The following is a 21,867-nucleotide window of genomic DNA, read 5'->3' on the forward strand; positions in this document are numbered from 1 at the left end:
TGAAAACAGTACTAAAAGTAAAAATAAAGAAATAGAAAAATAACATCTCTATTTTTTGTCAACGGAAATGAAAACAAGAGAATTACAAACTACGAATGATTAAAATTACAAATACTTCTGGAGGTTGGCTCCGAGAAACAAAGTATTAGAGTAGTTGGTATCACTTAGGTTAAAACGACTTCGATTAACTATTCCACCATACTTATGTAAATAGTCGTTCCACAGGAGTAGAGCTCAGCAATGGCGAATTGTATTTAGAGAATAAAAGTTGGATATGCGGATAATCTTTCAAACACTGGACAGTATCTCTGCTATCATTTAAAAACGTAAGGTACCTACTCTAGACTAGCCGCATTAGCAGCATTTGCTTTATCCTTATTCCCAGGATTTTCATCATGCCTGAAAACAAAAAACGTGTCTTCTACCTGAACCGTTTTCTCTTTATCAACATCAACGCATTGCTTTTCCTGAGTTATTTCAATTTGTTCTTGAATCTCTTTTTCGATGACGCTTCTGCACATAGAAAGAAAACTTGCGGTATTTTGAAAGTCATGTCGAATCCAACAATTTTTGTAATACGGATGGAGAGAAGTAGCCAAAATCGCATTTCAAATAACTATGTCGTTCAGATCTAAATCGAGAGCACTTTGAAATCGTGTTATAAACGCAGCACTTACTTCTACTGCCATCTTGTAATTAACTGTATGTTTCTCTTTTTCTTCGATGAGTTTGGTCAACTTTGAATGGATGCTGTGTATTGTTGGTAGAAAACTGCCATAATACATACGCTTGTCAGATTGAAGAATGTCCAAACCTGACGCTATAGGTTGCAATATCTCCACATATAACTTCAAGTATCCAACTTCACTGTCAGTGAGTCGTTCTGGCTTGTTTAAATTCATAAAAACGGCATTTACATTCGCACTTTTCTGGAAATCACAATACTGTAAGAGGCGGTTGACAGCATCGCAAAAACTGTTTCATCTAACAGCAGTAGGAACTACAAGAGAGCATCCTAAAGTGCTCTTGATAACTTTGTGGGATTTCAGTAGCTGATTCAAATGCCAGAGTACTGTACACTTTTCAACAACAGATTTATGTAGCTTCTGTAAAGATGGATTTTTTTCAGAATATTATTAAAATTGGTAGTAGCAACGAGCGCCAACGTATGACTACCACAACGAAGATGAACCGGGAGATTATAAATGGACCAAGCTTGTTCGAATTCGTGATTGGAATGCAGCAGCACAAAATTGATTTCTTCTTCTACCATCAACTCGTCAATTTGTACTAACTCTTGGTTTACGATGTATTTAGGTTCAGTTACTCCAAATTCTTGAAAACATTTGACAAAATTGGAGCTGTTATCCATGACACACGCAACTATTCTTTTTGAAATGCCAAACTCATTGAAGGTATCCGCCAATTTCTATGCAACTTTATCGAATGTGTGCGCTCCTGCGAAACGCTTGCAGTTTAATACTGCATTGTGACGGACGAGGTCACTGTCTAGATAATGAACGGTGATACCAAGGAAGGATCTTGATGGTTTTCCCAGTTTTGCGCTTCTTAGCGTTCATTTCTTATTTCCAACCTGTATACTTAGTACAATTTCATAAAAATAATACACAAACAATAATTTAAAATAATGGAATGCTAAAACAAATTATTAGGTACTTACCTTGAGTTTCAAATCAAATTGCTTCTATACCATTGGGCGTGCTACTTTATCTGCAAGTAGCAGAATGTTACCATTCCAATGCTATAGGGTAAGTATATAATTTAGCTGATGGACACTTTTCAAAAAATAATTCAAATACTTCAGGTACATAAAATTTCAAAAAATATGATTTCATTAGTTGAATTTAATCAAGTATTTGAAAAGCTCTTATTGTGTTTGTGTAAAAAACAAAGACAAGTATCACAAAATACATAGTAGTAGAGAAGGAAAAAAGTAGGAAACGTAATTCTTGAATATAAATTACCAGCACAGAAAATTTTAAAGGAACTAAACATAAATATTGAAACAAAAGTCAAAACTCTCAAGAAAATGAAAAGAAGCTATAAGAAAAAAATTAACAAAAGTTATATTATTTAAATGATACTAATGTCTTCAAATGTTGAAAAAGTCGGATTTTATTTTATTTAAATAAATATCTTTGAACATTTACAAAAATTAAATGGCTAGTAAAATTATTACAGTAAAAGCTCGTTATAACGCTTCCGGTTATAATGCTGATTTCTTCTGGTCCCTTAAAGAGCGTTTTAATATAACTAGCTTTTAAGGTAAAGTGGGGTAATTCCGATATGGGGTAATTCCGATAGCAAGCCCTAGCTTTGTTGCAAAACACATTTTGGCACAAATGATGAAGAAAGTAGGTAGTTTTAGTGCTAACCTACACCCATTAATGATCAGATGGTTCATCTGCTCTGTTTTGTCAAGTCTGTGCAGTGTTCAAAATCTGAATGCCCAAATCCTTTGCCACAAAAAACAGGGCACTTTTGAAACTCGTTTTTATCGTTCAAAACTTGTTGAAAAATTCTGTTTAGAAGCTGATATTTGATGAATACGTGTTAAAGTGTCAGTACCTCTTTTGATTTTGCTTTTATAATTGTTTGTTTGGTGGCATTGAATTATTAAACATGTCGATCATTTTTCATGCTGTGGGGTAATTCCAATAGCCCCAGCAAAATTGTCCTGCAATGTTTTTTTCGCTGTTTTGATGTATTATAGTTTTAGGGGGTCAAAATTATCAAAGAAAATCCTCAAAACGGGGCATTTTTCTCTAGTTGGTCCAGTTTTTAAAAATTATGCTTCAAAAATGCATATTTGTAAAAAAAATTTAATTTTTGTTCTAATGATTCAATTTACATGAAATAAAAACCTAAATATGCAATAAATGGTATATTTCAACATTACTGGCTCGGAATTACCCTGGGAGAATTCCTTTCCTTATAAAACTCATTATCGGAATTACCCCATTTTTAGGGTAATTCTGATAACTCAACCTTCCAAAATGTTTTTTCAATTATATGTATGAAGCCTTCACACAAATCACTCTTCAATATAGTCAATGTGTAGCTGAAGGATGCAGGAATAAAGTTGTTACATCATTTTTGCCCCGAAATGTAAAGGAAATTCAAAAAATGAGAAATTGCTAAAATTTTGAATTTTGCCATCGGAATTACCCCACTTTACCTTACTGTATTTTTAAATGACAAAAAATAGGATTTCATTCCAAGTAGGTAAGTAAAATAAACACTGTCTACAGTTTAAAAAATAAATTGAATATTTTTCCTTTATAAAGACTTTGTTCATATAAATTAAAGCATTTTGTTCGGATAGAATCTGTAGATGATTGAAGATGAATTTCTTGCATTAAGAGAGTACTGGTGGCTGCAATAGAAAAATCAAAAATGGAATGAGTCATGTTTACTTATCTCCCAAGCACTAAAAGAAAATAAGTTGAAGACTGCACATACTTTCTATCTCCGCAGTAGGTGGGTTTTTTTCATTCTACTGGCATGGCAAACTGGTTAAAAAGGTTGATTTCATAATTTGTATCAAAACTACTGCAACATGATCACAATTGCATTCAGCAGAAGAAATCTTTTGGTTGCCATAAAGTACCACCTACAAGTACAATACAGAATGAAAAAATTCACATATGGGAAATTATGGTGTAACAATTGAAATCACTGTCATTCCAGTAGCTGTAACTACTAAGCTTACCTTGACTTGACAAATTTCCTGTTTCATGGAGGCCTGCACGGAAGCTACTTGTAGGTACACTCCATCTTGATTACCACTATACATATAACAGCAATGACCATAATCCAGGCCATTTTCAGCTCTTGAAAAAGTGTTACAGCCTGTTGCATAATTAATTTGTTGGGATTTTCCCAGGGGTCCTGCCCCAAATAATTTTTTATTTCCAAACCGTTGAAATTTTTTTCCGGTCCTTCTCAAATAATCAATTCTGAACCGATTTCAAACACAAATAGCTTAGATTAATTGTGAGAGCTTCTATTGTACTTTTCGAAAATGAAGTCCCCATATCTTATTTTTGCTTCATTTTCAAAGTACAGGCTTTTTTTGCGACTCACCTCTCGCATGAAAATATGCAAATTTCAGTTGAACAAATCACCTACAAATATCCAATAAATAATTATATGTACTACTTACTTTATTGTGAAGCTTGAAGTTTTCACTTTCGAAATATTACTAACTTTTTTCAAAAATCAATTTCTTATCTATGGTACCAAAAAATGTAAATAGAATTAGAAGAGTTCAGATTGAGAACACATGGCAATTTTAATTTAATTACATACTTACCTTGTAGTTTTATGGGAAATTTCATTATTTTTTTATTAATGAAATTGCGAATCTTTTTTTAATCCAAAACGGAAAAAAAATCTTTATCCTTCCAAAATGTGAGATCAAAGTCATCTGTCAACTGGTGTATCGTAATGTATATGTGATGTACGGTTTGCCACATACATCTCTCCACATATCGAATGTTATGCAGACATGCAATGGTCCATTTTTGATTTGTTTTTTCAATTCATGGAGTACACAGAAATTAACGTCATTCAAAGCAGACCTGGAGAGATAGTTGTATGATCGGGCATGTTTGGGGCATGTCTTCTATTTTTAATTTTACCAATGCAAATCCAAGAAATCCATCATTGCTAACTACACTGAATGGCAAAAGGTCTTTACAAACGAATAAAACAATCTGACGAGCGACAGAGCGGGGATGAATTTTTCCTCCGCTTTCATCATATTATTTTGAACCAACTTTTTCTGTTCTGCCTTGGGTTTAAAGACAGTGTTGCCACAGAATTATTTTCAAAAGTTCCGAAAAATGTTCCGGAATTCAACAATAAAGTTCCGTTTTTTTTTCAACTTGATTTTTTATGCACAAAATTTCAATGTTTTTTGCTGAAAGAGGATGATTAAACTACTCAAGCTCAACTCCTTACTTTATTACCGCCAATTCGCTGCTATTCCGATTTCCGAATTCCAGCACTTTCCACAAAACTAAATTATTAGGATAGAACGTCAACAAACATTTCATCAAAAAATTTTGTGAATCAAACAAGTTCCCAAAAAGGAAAAGTTTCGGTAAATGTTCCGAAAGCCCTGAAAAGTTCCGAAAAGCGGAACTTGTTACCTGAAACAATATGGGAAAAATGAAAACAAGCCCAGAATCCGTGTTTGTGAACAGAGTGTAAATTCATCAAGGATGCAGAAATCACACTTTTTTATGAAGCAGATTTCATCAGACGATGCTTGTCTGGAGTATTTTTTTCTCCGTCAAACAGTGAACTACCATTGCCTAAAACCTGATCACATATAGGTATGTGATTTTTGGATGATGTGTTTTTTCTCCATCTTTTGGGAACCGTGAATATTCCACCGTTTAAGCAGCTCCATAAAGCAAAATAAAAGCATTTTCAATTACATTCGCTTTAAATATTACTTTAGGGCGAGTTTTTCTTTCGTTTAGCATTATGCTTTGTGCAGTTTTCTTATCGTTATAGTTGAAACTCAGCCAAAGATTGCGAGCGCGGACGCTTTTGTTAGTATACGGCGCTTCTTTCTTGATAGATTTTTTTTCACCTCTTCTTCTCCTCCTCGCTTGTGTTCGTATCGTTTTGAGAAAACTTAACGTTCACTGGCATTGGCGCGGGCGTTATTATTTGCCGGTAACTTTTCCAAGTTCACGGAGGTAGTTTTTCATTCGATGAAAAACTCGTTTTATAGGTAGTACAGAAGTTACCTGAATAAGTAAAAATTTTAGAAATTGAAAATTCATTAGAGTCGGTTGAAATGTTGAAAATCAATATGGTTCGGGTAATTTGAAGCCGCTGCGTCGTCGTCGTCGTCGTCTTCGGTATTTATTTCGTTACCTTACGTACCTAGTATTTCATTTCGTTGTAGGTATTTTTTCTTCTAATTTTCCTTTTCAGAAAAAGAAGAACTTTCAACCTAACTGTGTATTTTTTTTCGCTCTTGGTATTTCGTTGGAAACTTTTCACACCCTTCTGCCGCACCGTTTAAATAACGTGTCACATTCTAATGATGCGTCTCGAGTGAGTGAAAAAAGAAACTGAGAATGAGGCTAAATTACCGCCTTAATTATATACTTCGGGGAGAACTCGCTGTGCGGCATTTTCACCCTTCCCTCGTACCCCTTTCTTAGTGCTTTTATTTTTGCTGGCTTTTCATCGGCAGCGTGGCGAAAGCTACGAAAAGCATCTCCAAGTATTAGAAAAATGACTCGGAATAAAAAACCGATTTTGAACACCGCTAAAGAAATTAATTTCGTTGGTGCTATTCCACTTTCTACCCCCTTCCTCTCATCCCCATCATGGGCTACTCTTTTCTCCTTGAGTAGTGTTCTCATACTCGGAGGCTAGTCGACTCGCGTCGGCTACGAAATAGATTTTACGCGATTTTTCATCGTTAGTGTATTTCGAAGAAAACCGGCGGCGAAATTAATGCGGGAGGGAGAGACGCTTAATTTTTACGTAATTACTCGTAATGAAGGGCGCAAACTGTAACGAACTCTCGAGGTTCGGATTTATGCGTCGACAAATCATTTACGCCGAGAATGGCGTTTTATTAATGGTTTAATTAAGCGTATCTCTTTGTTCTAGTCGAGTTGAATTAGCTGCGAGTTATGAAAATGCGATGAAACTGGTAAAAGCCAAAGGTCGCAACGTGCTAACAAAAAAAAAATGCACATTTTGTCTGCGACACGCGATGTCATTTTCGACGTGTATTTCAGATTTTTGGTACATAAGAATGTTTACTGATTTCTGAATAATAATGAAAAAATGGGTTACCCCTCCATACCTAAATTGCGGAACAGAAACTTTGCCTGAAATGACTTATTCATCTCCAAGAAGGTTGGTTACATTTTGGTGGATTTCAAGTCCTCCTCACTTTTCTTCTCAACTCGCCAGCCTCTTATGTTTTGGAACAAGTTTAAAGATATTGTCAATGCTGCAATGGGCGAAAATCACGTCGAAAATATGCATGATTGGGTGCTCATAGACAACGAAAAGTACTTTTGTGCCAGTCTTAGGAGAAAATCAAGAGAGTTTCTGCTACCTGAGTTGATTTTTCGTAAATTTTTGAAGATTCAAAACTGGCCAGTTTTGAAGACATACGTATTATGCTTTTTAAAAAAAATGTACCTACTATTCTGTACAAATGATGAAAGTTGGTCCTGAAACTAATGCCAACTCTCCAGAAAGGAATTTAACCATTTTCGGTCATTCTGGATAGTGGCTGCAGGGAGATTTTCGATTTTTCCGAAATTGTGAAATTTCTCCAGAAGGCGCAGAAATTAATTTGAACAGCTAAAAATCAGTTATAGTTATTCTCGATCTATTCAACGAGCTTGTACATACTTGAGAGGATTTCCAGGCAAACACCTCAACCTCAAATGAAATTTTTTTTTACCAGAGTATTTAAAAGTGAAAAAATTCAAAAAATCAAAACTTCTAATAATAAGAATTTCACAATTTCGTGCTATTCTGGAGCCTCCTAGGCAATTTTATGTTTCTCTAGCAGGCGTGGAAATTAATGTGGGCAGCTAAAAATCGAGTCGTAGCTTGATCTCGATTTATTTGACGAGTTTATCTACATTTGGTTCAATTTCCTGGCGGACCCTCTGGTATATTTGATGATCAGCATTCTCCGTTCATCATGAAGAATATGTTGGTCAAAGAAGCACACCCGAGGTGTCCGCCTGAAAATCAGCTCAAATGTGAATACACATAAACTCGTGAAATAGATCGAAAATGATGTACAACTCTATTTTTAGCTGCCAAAAATAATTTTCACACCGTTTGGAGCATATTTATAATTATAGAAAAATCGAAAATGGCGCTGGAAGCTCCAGAATAGTTGGAAATTATGAAATTCTGATTCGGAGGTTGGTTTAACTTTGATAAGATACTGCTATTCGTGAAAATTCAGAAACCTCCCTACAAACAGAAAACATTTAATTTTTTGGATTTTTTTCTCTACGAGTACCTATTCTGGTCAAAAAAACGTACTTGTCTGTCTGGAAATTGGTTCAAATAGGGACAAACTTTTCAAACAGGTCGATAATAAGGTACCTACAACTCGATTTTTAGCTGTTCCAATTGATATCCTTTATTCTGAGGAAATTTTAAAATTCTGGAGAACTCGAAAATCATACATGGAGGCTCCAGAATGGACAGAAATTGTGAAATTCAAATTAAAGTGAAGGGCTTTTAATTTTTGGGCAGTATTATGTGTTCGTACAAAGTGAGAAATGCTAATTTACTAATTTTCATCATTCATGCTAAAAAAGTATGATAAGTATAGATTTTTTTTTTAAAAGCATACATCGCCAAAAATAGTCAATAATGAATTTTCAAACGAAAAATCGAATTGGGCAGCTGAGATTTTGGTTATGTACCTATTTATAGGTTTCAGATCATGCTCTTTCTGAAAATCGCGACCTGATTCAAATCGAGGGTGGATATTTCGAGAGTTCCCTTATTGAAGTAGGTAGGTAGGTAGGTACCTTGAAAACGATTGTGTAACCACGCTTGGTAAATGCCAAAGTCACAAAATTCTACAATATATTGCACCATTTCAGATCATAGATATATTTCAGAGAAAGAACGAGTACACGCGTTTGTCACTACCTACGTTCATATACTTTTTTTACCCCTCAGCTCGTCTGTCTACGTAACTTCACGTAGCTCGTTCAGTGTTCAAGCAGGGTAAAAAAAACATCCCAATCAAATCGGTTGACATTTGATCAGGGTGTTGGCAAATATTATATATTCCACGTTTTTCGTTTTTATTTTCTAATATACTCGGGATTATGTATCGCGACACGCTGACGGCATATTGTATTAGATTTTAATACGATTTCCGACACACGTTACCAGTTCACGTGACATCACGTATATCTATACTTTATCTTTTCGAGTATATTTTAAACATACCTAGAGAATGTGTATGTGGTATTGAAAAATATGGGTTTGACATGACGTTTGTACAATACATAGGTAATGATTATCTTTTTCAGGTACATTACTTCGTGTTTTTTTTTTTTTTTGAGAAACTATGAAAATTTAGTCAATTTTAATGTGGCAGGTTACTCTTTTGTGGTGTGCTCATTTTTTCACATTTTTTCAGTGAATTGTCTACATTTGAAAAACAAACTCCGAAACCTTCCTCAAATATCTCATTTTCGGATACTGTGTAATTGTATACCTTTGCTCTCATTTCGCATTCGTAATGATTTTTCTGGAAATCAAGCGACTCTTCAACATTGCGTACGAAAATATCGGAAATTTGGAATAAATTTCCAACAAAAAATATTCCCATTACCGACTCGTTTGAATTTTTCAAACTCGGCGTCGATTTTTCGTTACACGCGTTTAAAAAATGACGCTGTACGAGAGGGAAAAACGAGCCAGCTGTCAATATTAAAAAATCAAACCATTCAACTGCTAACTGAATGAAAAAAGTCGTTTTTTTTCGATGAATGAAAGAAAGCAAAAAATAAAGAAAAATACTGATTGAATGATTATAAAAAGCATTTTGCCTTTTTCCGTTTTATTTCCGTCTCCGATTTGTACTTGATTACGTTTCTTTTTTGTAGAGAATTTTTCACCTAAAAAAGACCCGATCGACGAGCTAAACAAAAGTTTCATTTTATCATTCTCGACGTAGTATCGTTTTTCGTTGTCCGTTTCTTGAATGTTAACCGTGTACTTTTCGAATACTTTCTTTACTTTCTCATGCCCCTTTCGAGTGCCCAGCGATGGTAAAGCTCGCTGCTAGCTGCTTGCTGCTTTTTATATGTTCTCGTTATTTTGTTATTCCTCTCGTAACTTTATCATGTTTCGAGTGTTTCAATTGCTAGCGAAAATATTCCGATTGCATTATCACGGTTGGAACTTTCGCTAGAGTACGATTTATCGCGAGTTTGGTTGGTCAAGTTGCTGGTAAATGTGATGAAAATGATTGCATACGTATTTTTTATGAAGGTTTGATATTTACGAGAGAGTGCATATCAGTATTCAGTATCTTACCTCAATAGTTGATGTACGGAATTGAATAATATGAAGTTTAATTATGTACTTGCCTGATATGACGTGAATTGTCTTCCATCGCGAATTGTGATATTGATAGTAAATTCCTGTTCTTATCTATTTCCTTTCAGACGACGAACCAGAAAACTGCAATTCACAAGATTGTAACAGATGTCCTCCGGATTCCTTACTCAGTTCGGATGGCGAATGTAAATGCGACCCTACCAAATGCCCTGCAAATCCTGTAACTTGCAGTCCTGGCCTGGTTCGACAGCTCATTCGAAACAGCTCAACTAAACCTGGTTACTGCTGCGATGTTTACGTATGTGTCGAAGAAAATGGTAAGCATTCGACTTTTAAAATCGAAGGATTTTGAACTGTATCATCATCATAGCGAGATAATTCACTCTTGTTTTTTTTGGAAAAAAAAATAGGCAAAAACTGCACTGGAGTTGTTTGTTCTCCAATGCCCAGCTGTCCTCCGGACAGTTACCAGTTACCAGCCCATAAATCGCCTGGTGATTGTTGTTCGATACCGCAGGGATGTCAGTGCATGCCAAACTGCGAAATGCCATCGTGTGAGCCAGAATTGGTATTAGTTGTCATAGAACGAGGAACTGGCGAACCTGGAGGATGTTGCCCAGTGTATGAATGTTCCAAACCACCAGGTGAGATTTTCCCTCCTCCCTTTTAGAGATTATTCTACAGCGTTCATATTACCCTCAGGTCTCCAATCTTTTTTGTGAGAGTTGATCGGAAAAGTTACGTTTTTCACGAACCCATCTAAAAATATCGGTTTAAAATTTACTCGTACAATTTTGTCAAACCGACGCGACGTAGCGTTCAAAATATCAAAATTACTTACTCAAAAATTGCACGAAAACTAACGAATTTGAAAAATTTTTCAACGAATCCGTCACCGCAGCCCTGGTAGGGCTGGTTTGAGTCTTAGCGAATATGACAAAGCTGAAATTAGAGGAGACCATACCTATCAATTTTACGTATATTAATCGGTTAAATTATCGGATTTTTATCGCTCGATTATTTCCAATAGAACTCAAACATGAAGACGTGGTAGCCAACAGTGAACCTCACGGGTGTCGTACCGAAGATGGTAAATTGGTGGAAAATGGCCACACATGGACAAATAGCGATCCCTGTACCGCTTGCGTGTGTCAAAATGGTCAAGCTGTTTGCCGAACTTATCTGTGTCAAGCTTGCCTAAATCCGGTATTCGACGAAAAAGAATGCTGCCCTACTTGCCTCGGTAAGAAATCATCTGTCTGATCTGACATTTAGTGTGCTTATTTATTCATTTTTTCATCAAGTGTAAGGACTTTTTACTCGAGCTTTTGCTCTCTATTTTATGATCCAATCTAAAGGCCGATGTGCCTTCTGTGTATTCGTACACATGTGTAAGACATTGAAATTTTATCAAGCTCTCTACTTTCATTTTTTTTTCTAAAATTATGAGAAAAATTGTCGAAATATCAACATAATTTTTTATCTTGCAAAAATTCACCATTTCGAAATTTTTTTCAATTTGAGATTTCCAACTTTTGAAAATTCACTTTCAAACTCGTCTCTTCGGATTTGCGATTCACGTTCCCTAATGGATTCAGAATGTCAATTTTCAACTGGCGAAATTGAAATTGCTGGAGGATGCTTTTGCAGTGAGCCTCATTTCAGTTCTTGTCAGTGAGATGGCTTAGCGTGAGTGTAGTGTATGTACTTAGAAGAGAGGCAATCTCGAATCATTTCTATTCCACGGAAGAAGCCTTCTAAAATTCATCCCAATATATTTTATCGGGTGTTAGAAGGTAGTTCATTTAAGAAACATCTTGTGGAATGGCACTATTAATGCGCGTATATACCCCGCTCTTCTGCATTCCGCAAACGTATATTGTGATATGAAAAATACATCAGATGGTTCTCTTCTGCCCCCTTTTCCATTTGCCACGAGCTGATAAAAACTTATAAAAATCGGAATACTTGCCCGCCAGAAATGTATACGAAGAAGTAAAGTGAGACGAGGTGGTACGACGGGGTGCGTTTAAAAATGAAAATTTCATTATCGTTTCTCCAAGTGTGGAAAACGGAGAACAATGCTTGTGCATCCGTAATGGCGAAACGTGTTCTAGATTAAAAATCAATTACTTTTATAGGTACTATACGTATAGCCGAGCTCGCCTACCCTACGTACGCATAGCTATATCCAATACACTAGCAGAATTTAATCACTCGGCCATAAGCATAATTTCGAATTATAAAAACGCCAAACCGAAACTTTTTTAGCCTCATTATTAAAAAAGTTTTCAACGAATCGCAAACCGAGTGAAAAAAGCGAAGAGCAGCTTTCAACTTCGCCAAGTTTTCTATGTGCCTGTATTTTTTTCTCTCGCTCGCTCTTTCTCTGTATTTTTCTCTGTGTATTTATTCTGCATAACTTGAACAAAGTATGAGCGAATGGTTTTAACGAGAGTCGAATGCAGATACTCGTACATGGATATTGTAGTCGGATTTCGTCTGCAGCGTGTAGCATTTCGGTGACTTGGCTGGCTGAGTCAGTTTTGTTTTTGTTTTTCGTCTTCGTGTATACGATAGAAAAGTGCAAACATGTTGAGTTGTTTACCTGAGTTGAAAAATATATACACTTTTTTCGATTGACTATCGTTTTATCGGGAACCAAAATTGCCAAACATTTGAGAAAAACTGCCCGATTTTCACCAAAAAAAAAGTTCGATCCGATGAAGCATCAACTTTGGTTGCCAAAACGCTATTAAAAAATTGATAAGAGTGTACGTAAAAGTATGAATGCAAGTCGACTATTCACCACCTTACGTTTAGCATTTAATTTCGACAATCGTGTGGGTTGTTTTATACCGCGAGTAAACCAATATGGTTGGCAAATTGAGGCGACATATGTGTACGAATGAAAATTTCATAATCGTTGAGAAAATTACATAATGAAAGTTTTCGCCGCAAAATTGCGTGCAACAAAATAATCTCGAATATTACCAAGTTACAATGATAGGTTTTACCGGACGATATTTTGTTTGTGGTGGTTTTCCAGATACTCATCCGCAGCCGGTGCACTGTCCACCGTTGCCAAATTGTACCGAACCCTGTATCCATGGTAATACGTTGAATAATGAGATGTGTATGACGTGTAATTGCCAATTAAGTGAGTGTAAAAATTAAAACCACTCATTATTATGATTTTTCAATACCTGTGCAGATAATAAAGCATCCAATACTTGTACTTTTCATCCTCTAATACACGTACGTGTGTATGGTTTTTAGAAGACTGTCATCTGGAGTGTGAAAATTACATGGAAGATAGTGTGGGGCATAAATTATGCATGTGTGCTCCGCCAACACCTATCGTGTGCCCGCCGTTGAAAAACTGTGATAAAAGTTGTACCAGAGGATTTCAAAAGGATGAAAACGGCTGCGATGTTTGTAAATGCGAAAAATGCCCCATACTCGACGATTGTCCCAAAGAATGCTCGAATGGATTCGATAAGAACGATAAAGGATGCTCGATTTGTAAATGCAAACGTAAATAGAAATTGAACTAAAAATTATTTTGGTAAAATTGCGTTTAGAAATTGTTTATTCATTTGGCGTTGGCTTCTTTCACAGCTTGGAAAACGCGCAGCGGTGATGCAAATATCGAAGGAAGTGGTTGCAAAACAGGTACCTAACAACTTATTTGAAATATTTGAATATCTAACTAGGAAATGTAATCGTATCTTGCATGATGAATTTACTCGTATTATCAATTTTTATTTATTCCAGAAGGTAACATTTGGCGCGACGATGGCGAAAATTGGTTCGATGGCTGTCGTCAATGTACCTGTATTGGTAACAAAGAGATGTGCTCTCTGATTCATTGCCCGTCCTTGTTATGCGAAAATCCTATAGTCAATTTGACCTCGAGCTGTTGTCCATTCTGTCCTAGTAAGTTATTTGTACTTTATAGATAACGTCAAGTTGTACTTGAATGAAAAATTTCATATACCAAGGGTGGAGGGGAATATAATGAAGAAAATGTCTGCAGTACTTCGAATTTGTGCTAATTTGATTTCTCATCCCTGCAGATGATCAGTTATCTACGGTTCTGGAGATTAACCACATGGTATGTTCGAGCCCTACTGGTTCATTAATGGTCGAAGGTGAAACTTGGATGTTGGATGACTGTATCCAGTGCATTTGTCATAATGGTAGAGCACTATGTAGAAGTAAAGAATGCCCACCTACTCCGTGCTCTCATCCTAAACCATCGGCTGCAGGAGAATGTTGCCCAGTCTGTCCTGTTTCCAATGAAATCGAAGTGGAACCTTTGTAAGTATTCGACTGAAATATTATCATTGATTGTTTTTTTAATATATATTTTTTTAAAAAATGAAATTCGGAGACGAAAATCATTTTGAAAAAAAAAAACGAATACTTATTAAAGAATAATTGGAAACATTTCTTTGCAAAAAATAAATCTTCGTGTGAGCAGATGTGTCAAAAAAAAAAACAATTTTTCGTCTGTAAATTTTCACCATTTTTTTCAAATTTTTTCCTTGTTTTTGAAATGTGCAGGTATTTTAGATCACTCCCTTCTCAACTCTTCGTTGAGGTGTCATCATGCCGATCTTGTCATATTTCGGTAGTTTTGCGATCTTTAGTATTACATATTTCAAAACCTACGTTGATTTTTTTGAAAAATTGTCGTTTAGGTGTTTTTTTTTAAATTTTTGACACATTTTAAATTTAAAAATATTTTCAACTTTTTCGGTCGTGATTGATGAATATCTTCTTGGTTTTTTTTGGGGGAAATATTTTTTGCACGACGAAAAAGGGCGTCATCACGACAAGCATTTTTTCGTTCATAAAAGATGAATGAACGACGAAAAATGATGAAGTTCCACGCCAGATGACGCCCGACAATAAAGTATTTATGAACGACTACGACTTAATAACGAGATAAGCAGTATTCACGACAAAATAATTTCATACACGACAGAACATTATCAGTTCAATTACAATTACATTTTGTACAAATTTTGACAAATAATCAATTGAGGGTTTCTTTCAAAAAAATAAAATTTGAGTGAAATTGTAACTCAGTAGAAGAGAACCAAATTGGCCTAAGCGAAGCGAAGGCAAAAGCTTAGGAAAAAAATGAGAATTTTGAGGATAGATTGGAGATTTTGTCGGCAAATGAACAATAATTAAATACGTACATGATTGTGAAAAATTTGAATTTTTGAAAACTGAAACTAAAATATTGTTGGAACTTTTGTATTTTACTAACTTTCTTGAATTTCTCACAATTTCCCAAGTTTTTCCTACTTTTGCGGAACTAGACGGGGGCAAATTGTCTCCCCTTAGCCCCCTTTCGCTTCGTCCCTGAGGTCAAAAGAGGAAGAGGAGTCGCCCATCAAAGTCCACAAAACATTACTTCTATAAACAGCAATTTTTTACATACCTACTTCGTTTTTTTTGGTATACTTTTAATATTTTTTAAACGTTTATTTCTGTCGGTGAAATGCCTGTTTTTGATAGAAAAATTTTGTCGTGCATTGCCTTATATAGCAGTTGAAAGTAATAAAATGTCGTGAATTTTTTAATTCGTCGTTTGATACATTATTTTGTCGTTGGAGTACCTTTTATGTCGTGGTAAGCTCTTTATTGTCGGGAGTTTCCAATTTAGTCGTGGTAATGATTTTTTTGGCGTGAAAGTGCCTATGCTTGTCGTGCTGACGCCCTTTTTTGTCGTGGTATTAAATCACACCCTTTTTTTTGGGAGTAAATGTTCGCTTCAATTTTTGACACTCCAACAACGGTTACTTTTTTTATTTTTTTAGTTGCTTTTTAAAAACATTGGAAACAATGTTTTTAATTGATCATTCTTTTCAACAAAAAAAAAAATTAAATTAAATAAGTACTTGTATGTAAGTATGTGATGTATTTTTTTTTTCAAAAATATCAATCAAATGAAATTCATTTTTCGAGCCTATAAAAATCATTATTCATCATTTTTTTACTTTTAAAATGTAGTTTTTTCTCTCTTTTTTGGAGGGAAAATTGCTGTATTTTTTGGTATTGTAGTATTGAGCATAATGGAATGATTAAAATCATTGTGCAAGGCATGGAATAATTTCCACGTTTAAGCAAAATTCAATATATTCGAAATACCCAAGTTTTCATTGGAGCATTTGTTGTTTCTGGATTATTTTCAAAATTAGTCTGGGTTTCTGTTCAACGCCAAAAAATGTTTTCAATTTTTTTACATTAGAAAAAAAAAATATCAACCGTATTTTTTGTCTATAGTGGAGACGACATCAAATGCGCTCTAACTCCATCAAACAGCTCATCCTGGAGAGAAGGAAGCTGTACCAGTTGTAAATGCGTCGATGGCAAAGTACATTGTTATACGGAGCTGTGCGACAGTAATCCTAAATGTAAACGGTCAATAACGGTGAAAAATAAATGCTGCTCGATTTGTATCGGTAAGTTTATTTTTCTGCCTTCTTCCATCTCTTGATCCGATTTCGGAAAACAGGGTTTATAATATTTACTTTTTTTTTTGGTCTTGTTCCCAGATAAAATCGATAAGTCCAAAGGCGGCGATACTTGTGTGTTTGGAAATTTCACTTTTAAAGCGAACGACGAATGGGCGATCGATGCGTGTACCAAATGTAAATGCGTATCGGGACGTATGGATTGTACTCAAAAAATCTGCTCTCAATCGTGTCCAAATGGTGTTAAAAAACCTGGACGCTGTTGTCCGCTGTGTCCTGGTTCGTGTAACTTTATTTTTTTATTTTTTAAATCCTTCCGAAAGTTGACCTTTTTTGTTACGGATTTTTCAGACAATCCTGAATTTACGTTTATGCAAGAGATGTCCTACATCGCCTTGCTTCTCATACTGATTTGTATAAGTATAGCTTTGGTTATCTACATAACCCGACAGTGGCGTTATAAAAAGCAGCAAATCCGTTTACGAGATTTCGGATGCCCTCCGCCTCAATACCAATATAAATATATACCAACGTGCCCTTACGATACTTCGAATCCTCAACAAATAACGAACTCGGAAAAAGCATCATTAGCTCCGGTTTAGAAACCACGACGATTCGAAGCTCCTTTACCGTTTTTGTTTGTGTGTTTTTTTTTACCTGATTTTTTTTTGAACTGTGATCGCAATATATTATACAAATTGGAGAGTATCTTAGATACCTAATATTTGTGTATTTATTGTCTCTTTTATTTATGTGTATAGAATGACTCATTATTTATGATAACACTCGCAGATTTTTTTTATATGTGTTGTACATTTACCTATATCTTCGAATTATTTTAACGCGTATATATATTTTGTATTATATTGTTATTGTTTAGCCAAGGGTGTTCACCCTATCGTATATGTGTGTGTGTCTATTTTGTGACTTTCCCCTTCTTATTCTCTGATCAGAGAATAGTATTTATTTACGTTTTTTTTTTTTTTTTGATATCTATAAGATATATTTTTCATTTGCCGGGGTTAGCGAACTATACAACTTTTTTTATGATGAATAAGAAACATAAAATGTATTCTCATCGCAAAAAATATCTCCATTATTATAATTCAGAAATAGACTTCATGATTGGTGTAACAGTTTGCGAACGTAAGTGGCGAGAATTTTGAGGTTTGCATAATTGTGACGTTGGGTGACAGTTGTGAAATGAGGGGGGGGGTGAAAACAGGGATTGAATTTGCGGAATATACGGTTATAAATTTACAAAAGATCTCTATTGTTCGAATTTCATCATCGGCCAATTCCCAATGTTTGGAATGTAACGAGTGATCTGAAACAAAAATTAAAATGTTTTGATGTTTTCTTTTCAACTTTCTATGTAGCATTTTAGTTTTGAAAGTCTCGAATGGTGTCCTTCGATATTTCTTACATTGTGAAAATAGCTGAATGATTCGAATGATTTCCATTGTTCTTGCATAATTCGATATTATAATGTTCCAAGTATTTTTGTTTTAAACTCAACTTAATGAGAAAAAATCAAAACGCGGTGGATACGATGTACCTGCATGGTCTAGTCTTCCATTAGATGGGTATTTTCATTATCATGACCAAGTTTAATCATTATCATAATCGAAAGTTTTTTCTCGTATGTAAAGGTCTTACCAATGTGCATTTGATTATTCTGTTACCATTTCAAATTAGATAGGTACCTATCACATCCGATATATTGATACGTATGATTGTGGTATTATGATCCTACACTAGATAATTTGTGTACAATTCTCATATCGTATCGGTACAGTATTATAACAGTTTTATAAACAATTTTACCCAATATATCAAATTATATTACATAGGTACCTAATACATAATATCGTATACATTATCTCGTACTAATATTTTATACATATACGTATTTAGCGATGATTATGTACAGTAATTAAACAACCAATTGTGTGTATACGAGTGCCATTCTGACTTGTATAAATTCGTTCATGTAAATATACACTGATCTCACTTGAGTTTTAACATGTTCAAGATATATAGGTACTCGTAGCTTTTCGTCTTGATTGAATCGGTTGAGGTATAAATTTTTTATAAGTAGACAAACTACGAATGTTGTACAAAAATATCAACTACAATATTATTATTTGGTATTTTCACGAGTCAATGTACTCACAGAAATGAGCCAAAGTGTAAATTAACTTCGGTATGTTAATTCACTTTTCAAAGTTAAGATATCATTTTGAAAATTGAATTGTTACAGGAGAAATTGCAAATTCACGTCACATTTTTATAATTTTTCAGAATCGGGAGGCTGATTGTATTGTACGTCAGAAATGAATGAATATTCAAACTCAGTGCCTTTAAAACCCTACAAATGATGTAGCAAACGACATTTTTAATTTTTTGATATTTAAATTACATATTATATTTAACGGCACTGGCGATGAGTCAATCTTCGATCTCGAAGTTTTGAAATTAATAATAATCGATATGCTGCTTCACTTACGAAATTTTTTGAATTTGGATTAAGGCGGTACTCCTTAAAAGCGTTTGAGATCCCATTTTGAAAATTAGTTTCTGCAACGGAGGAGTAGCCCTACGATTTTTCAAATTCTCGAGTGGAAGATTTTGAAAGAACTCGCTAAAAGGTTTCAGCGAAATCGGAGGATCAGACAATTAGTCTACTTTGTAGTCAAATGGAATAGGTCGTATCGAAGATAAATCTGACGGCGTTGATAAAATTGCATACTCGGTTTGCCGTAAATACAGCGCGTATTATTTACGAAAAATCGAGTAGGTATATGTGATTCTTTCGAAATCCAGTTTTTTTTTTTTACAAAATAGCGCAATTGTGAAGGCTTATGAGACATATCTCATGACTGGTTGGACTTGCGATGAACTCGCTTGTGAGGTTTTGAAGAAAGTACATGTTTGGGAGATTCAAATCTAGGACAACCTTTTTTTTTTTTTTTACGAATATTTGGTGTTATTTCTGTCTTTAACGGTGAATTAAAAAAAACTCACTGCTGTTGGGAGGGAGGACTTTTTTTCTAAATTAACGTAACAACAAAACAACACGTATTTGTGGGAAAATAGCCTCCGAAAATTCTCTGAAAGTCTCATTATTATCTGGAAAACGGCAAACGAGTAAGCTGTACCTACCTACCTAATGTTCTTAAATAATAATTTATGATTAAGTTTGGAATTGTTTTTCATTATTTCTTGAGGTTTTTCTAGAACAAAAAGTAAAATAAAAATTGCAGATAACCTCGTTCCCTAGATAAAACACATGGTTAGATTACACGCAAACAATACACAGTTTAAAAAAAGAGCTATGTAAGTAATTGTAATTATCTCGAAAACTTTGAAAATTCATATCTACTTATTCTAGTGATGCACAACCTATCCGCGCGATCTCCGTGGTGCGTTACAATTGTTTTTTTCTCCTTAAATAATCTGTTTGATTAAAATTTGAATGTGGTGTGGGTACTAGGAACTAAGTAGTAGCTACTTATATAGGTATTTTGTTTTCTTAGCTAGTACGTCTTTTCTTTTCACATATTCGATACTAGATTTGAAAATCGTGGATAATCTCAATGCTAAATGAACTGTATTTATGCTAAATTTAGCATAATTATGCCAAAATGGCAACACTGGTCTTAATAGTGTTTTTTTTGTTGTTGAATAACCTGTTTGGATGTTTGATAAAATACTACGTACTGTTTCTTTTCGCATTCGCAGCATGTGAGCTATGTTTCGACGAATAGCTAGCTCTGTCATTGCTGTAAATAACACGCGTTACTCTATAAAGTAATTGACGTCATCGAAGATTTTTCATCTTCAATACGCGATCAACTGTCTGGTCGACTGTAGTTTATAATCAGTTCGAGAAATGTGCGGTCCATCGGTATTGTTAATTTTGATACTAGTATCATCAATCGGTACTGCTATCGCAGCTTCGACTGTCAAGTCATCCAAGTCGGCATTGGCCACCGCCAGATCTGCACCAAATAACAGTCCTGGGAAGGTAATAACTTTTCGGCAAAATTTTGAAAGTGTTGAGGACAAATGCACATGTGTCGCCTTCCACGAATGTGACGATGATACGAATACGATAATTAATGTGCCAGCGGTGGATGGTCGGTAAGTATATATTAAGTATTTAATAACGTACGTTGATTGTAAGATTTTATACGCTCAGTTGAATAACGTAGTCTACATAGTTTTGAGATTTTTTTCGGAGACTTAATGAAAGTATTTTTCGGAAGTTCAGTTAAGCGGGAACTCGAACAAATACTGCGTGATGCTAGTTATCGACATTTTGTTTTTTAGTTTTCTGCCAAAACAGATTCCTTGTGATTAGAACCGATTGAAATAAATAATTTTTTTCAATTTTTACTCGTAGAGAAGGATGCAACGGCGATCAAGTCTGCTGTAGACCAAAAAACCCACCATCATCACCGCCACCTTCATTAGCATCCAATAATTGTGATGATGCTTGCATTTGTGTAATTTTCTCGCAATGTAGTATCGATTACGAATCACTACCAGTATCGCACACAGATGGAGAGAACTTTGAAAATATATCCAATCCTCGTAGGTAAAGATACCCGGTTACTTGAAGTTAGTACCTAATTACTATTTTCATCACATTCGCATAACATTATCAATTTTTATTGTAGAGTTAGCTGCGAGCCACCAGATTTCTGTTGTCCACCATGCAATATAAGTCGAAGCATTACATAGGTACCTAATGTATAAAATCGTATACATTATCTCGTACTAATATTTTATACATATAAACGTATTTAGTGACGATTATGTGCAGTAATTAAACAACCAATTATTGTGTGTATTCGAGTGCCATTCTGACTTGTATAAATTCGTTCATGTAAATATACACTGATCTCACTTGAGTTTTAACAAGTTCACGATATATGGTATGAAAATTGATTGCAAATTCACGTCACATTTTTATAATTTTTCAGAATTGGGAGGCTGATTGTATTGTACGTCAGAAATGAATGAATATTCAAACTCAGTGCCTTTAAAACTCTACAAATGATGTGGCAAACGACATTTTCAATTTTTTTGATGTTTTAATTACATATATTTAACGGCACTGGCGATGAGTCAATCTTTGATCTCGAAGTTTTGAAATTAATACGTAATAATCGATATGCTGCTTCACTTATGAAATTTTTTTGAATTTGGATTAAGGTGGTGCTCCTTAAAAGCGTTTGAGATC

The 21,867-nt window shown here is 34.8% G+C and overlaps 2 protein-coding genes across 6 annotated transcripts in view; both read left to right on the top strand.

Moving 5' to 3' along the window:
* LOC135832507 (cysteine-rich motor neuron 1 protein-like) overlaps positions 1 to 18,634 on the top strand; it is a 275,113-nt gene extending 256,479 nt beyond the window's left edge. For 3 of the 4 annotated variants that reach the window (XM_065345793.1, XM_065345795.1, XM_065345796.1), the window contains 11 exons: positions 10,230 to 10,439; positions 10,533 to 10,766; positions 11,153 to 11,365; positions 13,172 to 13,282; positions 13,402 to 13,659; positions 13,744 to 13,797; positions 13,900 to 14,061; positions 14,202 to 14,445; positions 16,426 to 16,604; positions 16,698 to 16,895; positions 16,968 to 18,634. In XM_065345793.1, coding sequence (XP_065201865.1) covers positions 10,230 to 10,439; positions 10,533 to 10,766; positions 11,153 to 11,365; positions 13,172 to 13,282; positions 13,402 to 13,659; positions 13,744 to 13,797; positions 13,900 to 14,061; positions 14,202 to 14,445; positions 16,426 to 16,604; positions 16,698 to 16,895; positions 16,968 to 17,218 — 2,114 coding nt within the window. In that variant the 3' untranslated portion in view covers positions 17,219 to 18,634. The remainder of the gene's footprint in view (positions 1 to 10,229; positions 10,440 to 10,532; positions 10,767 to 11,152; positions 11,366 to 13,171; positions 13,283 to 13,401; positions 13,660 to 13,743; positions 13,798 to 13,899; positions 14,062 to 14,201; positions 14,446 to 16,425; positions 16,605 to 16,697; positions 16,896 to 16,967) is intronic. The other variant, XM_065345794.1, reaches the window with a different exon arrangement.
* Positions 18,635 to 20,338: 1,704 nt separating this feature from the next.
* On the top strand, positions 20,339 to 21,545 carry LOC135832516 (uncharacterized). Of its 2 annotated transcripts, none has more exons than XM_065345808.1 (3): positions 20,339 to 20,762; positions 21,025 to 21,215; positions 21,302 to 21,545. In XM_065345808.1, the coding sequence occupies exons 1-3, from the start codon at positions 20,512 to 20,514 to the stop codon at positions 21,346 to 21,348; spliced, it is 489 nt and encodes a 162-aa protein (XP_065201880.1). In that variant the 5' UTR covers positions 20,339 to 20,511; the 3' UTR covers positions 21,349 to 21,545. The 2 variants fall into 2 exon arrangements, with proteins under 2 accessions (XP_065201880.1, XP_065201879.1); XM_065345807.1 differs by having other exon boundaries at positions 20,345 to 20,762; positions 21,025 to 21,219.
* Positions 21,546 to 21,867: the final 322 nt, after the last annotated feature.

This window comes from Planococcus citri, chromosome 1 (genome assembly GCF_950023065.1).
Source record: "Planococcus citri chromosome 1, ihPlaCitr1.1, whole genome shotgun sequence".
In the NCBI taxonomy this organism is placed as follows: Eukaryota; Metazoa; Arthropoda; class Insecta; order Hemiptera; family Pseudococcidae; genus Planococcus; species Planococcus citri.

Bases quoted from the DNA above. Each gene is read 5' to 3' on its own strand.
- LOC135832516 (XM_065345807.1), top strand. From the start codon at position 20,512: ATGTGCGGTCCATCGGTATTGTTAATTTTGATACTAGTATCATCAATC. The intron at 20,763-21,024 runs GTAAGTATATAT...TTTTACTCGTAG, and splicing joins GTGCCAGCGGTGGATGGTCG to AGAAGGATGCAACGGCGATC. The intron at 21,220-21,301 runs GTAAAGATACCC...TTTTTATTGTAG, and splicing joins AATATATCCAATCCTCGTAG to AGTTAGCTGCGAGCCACCAG.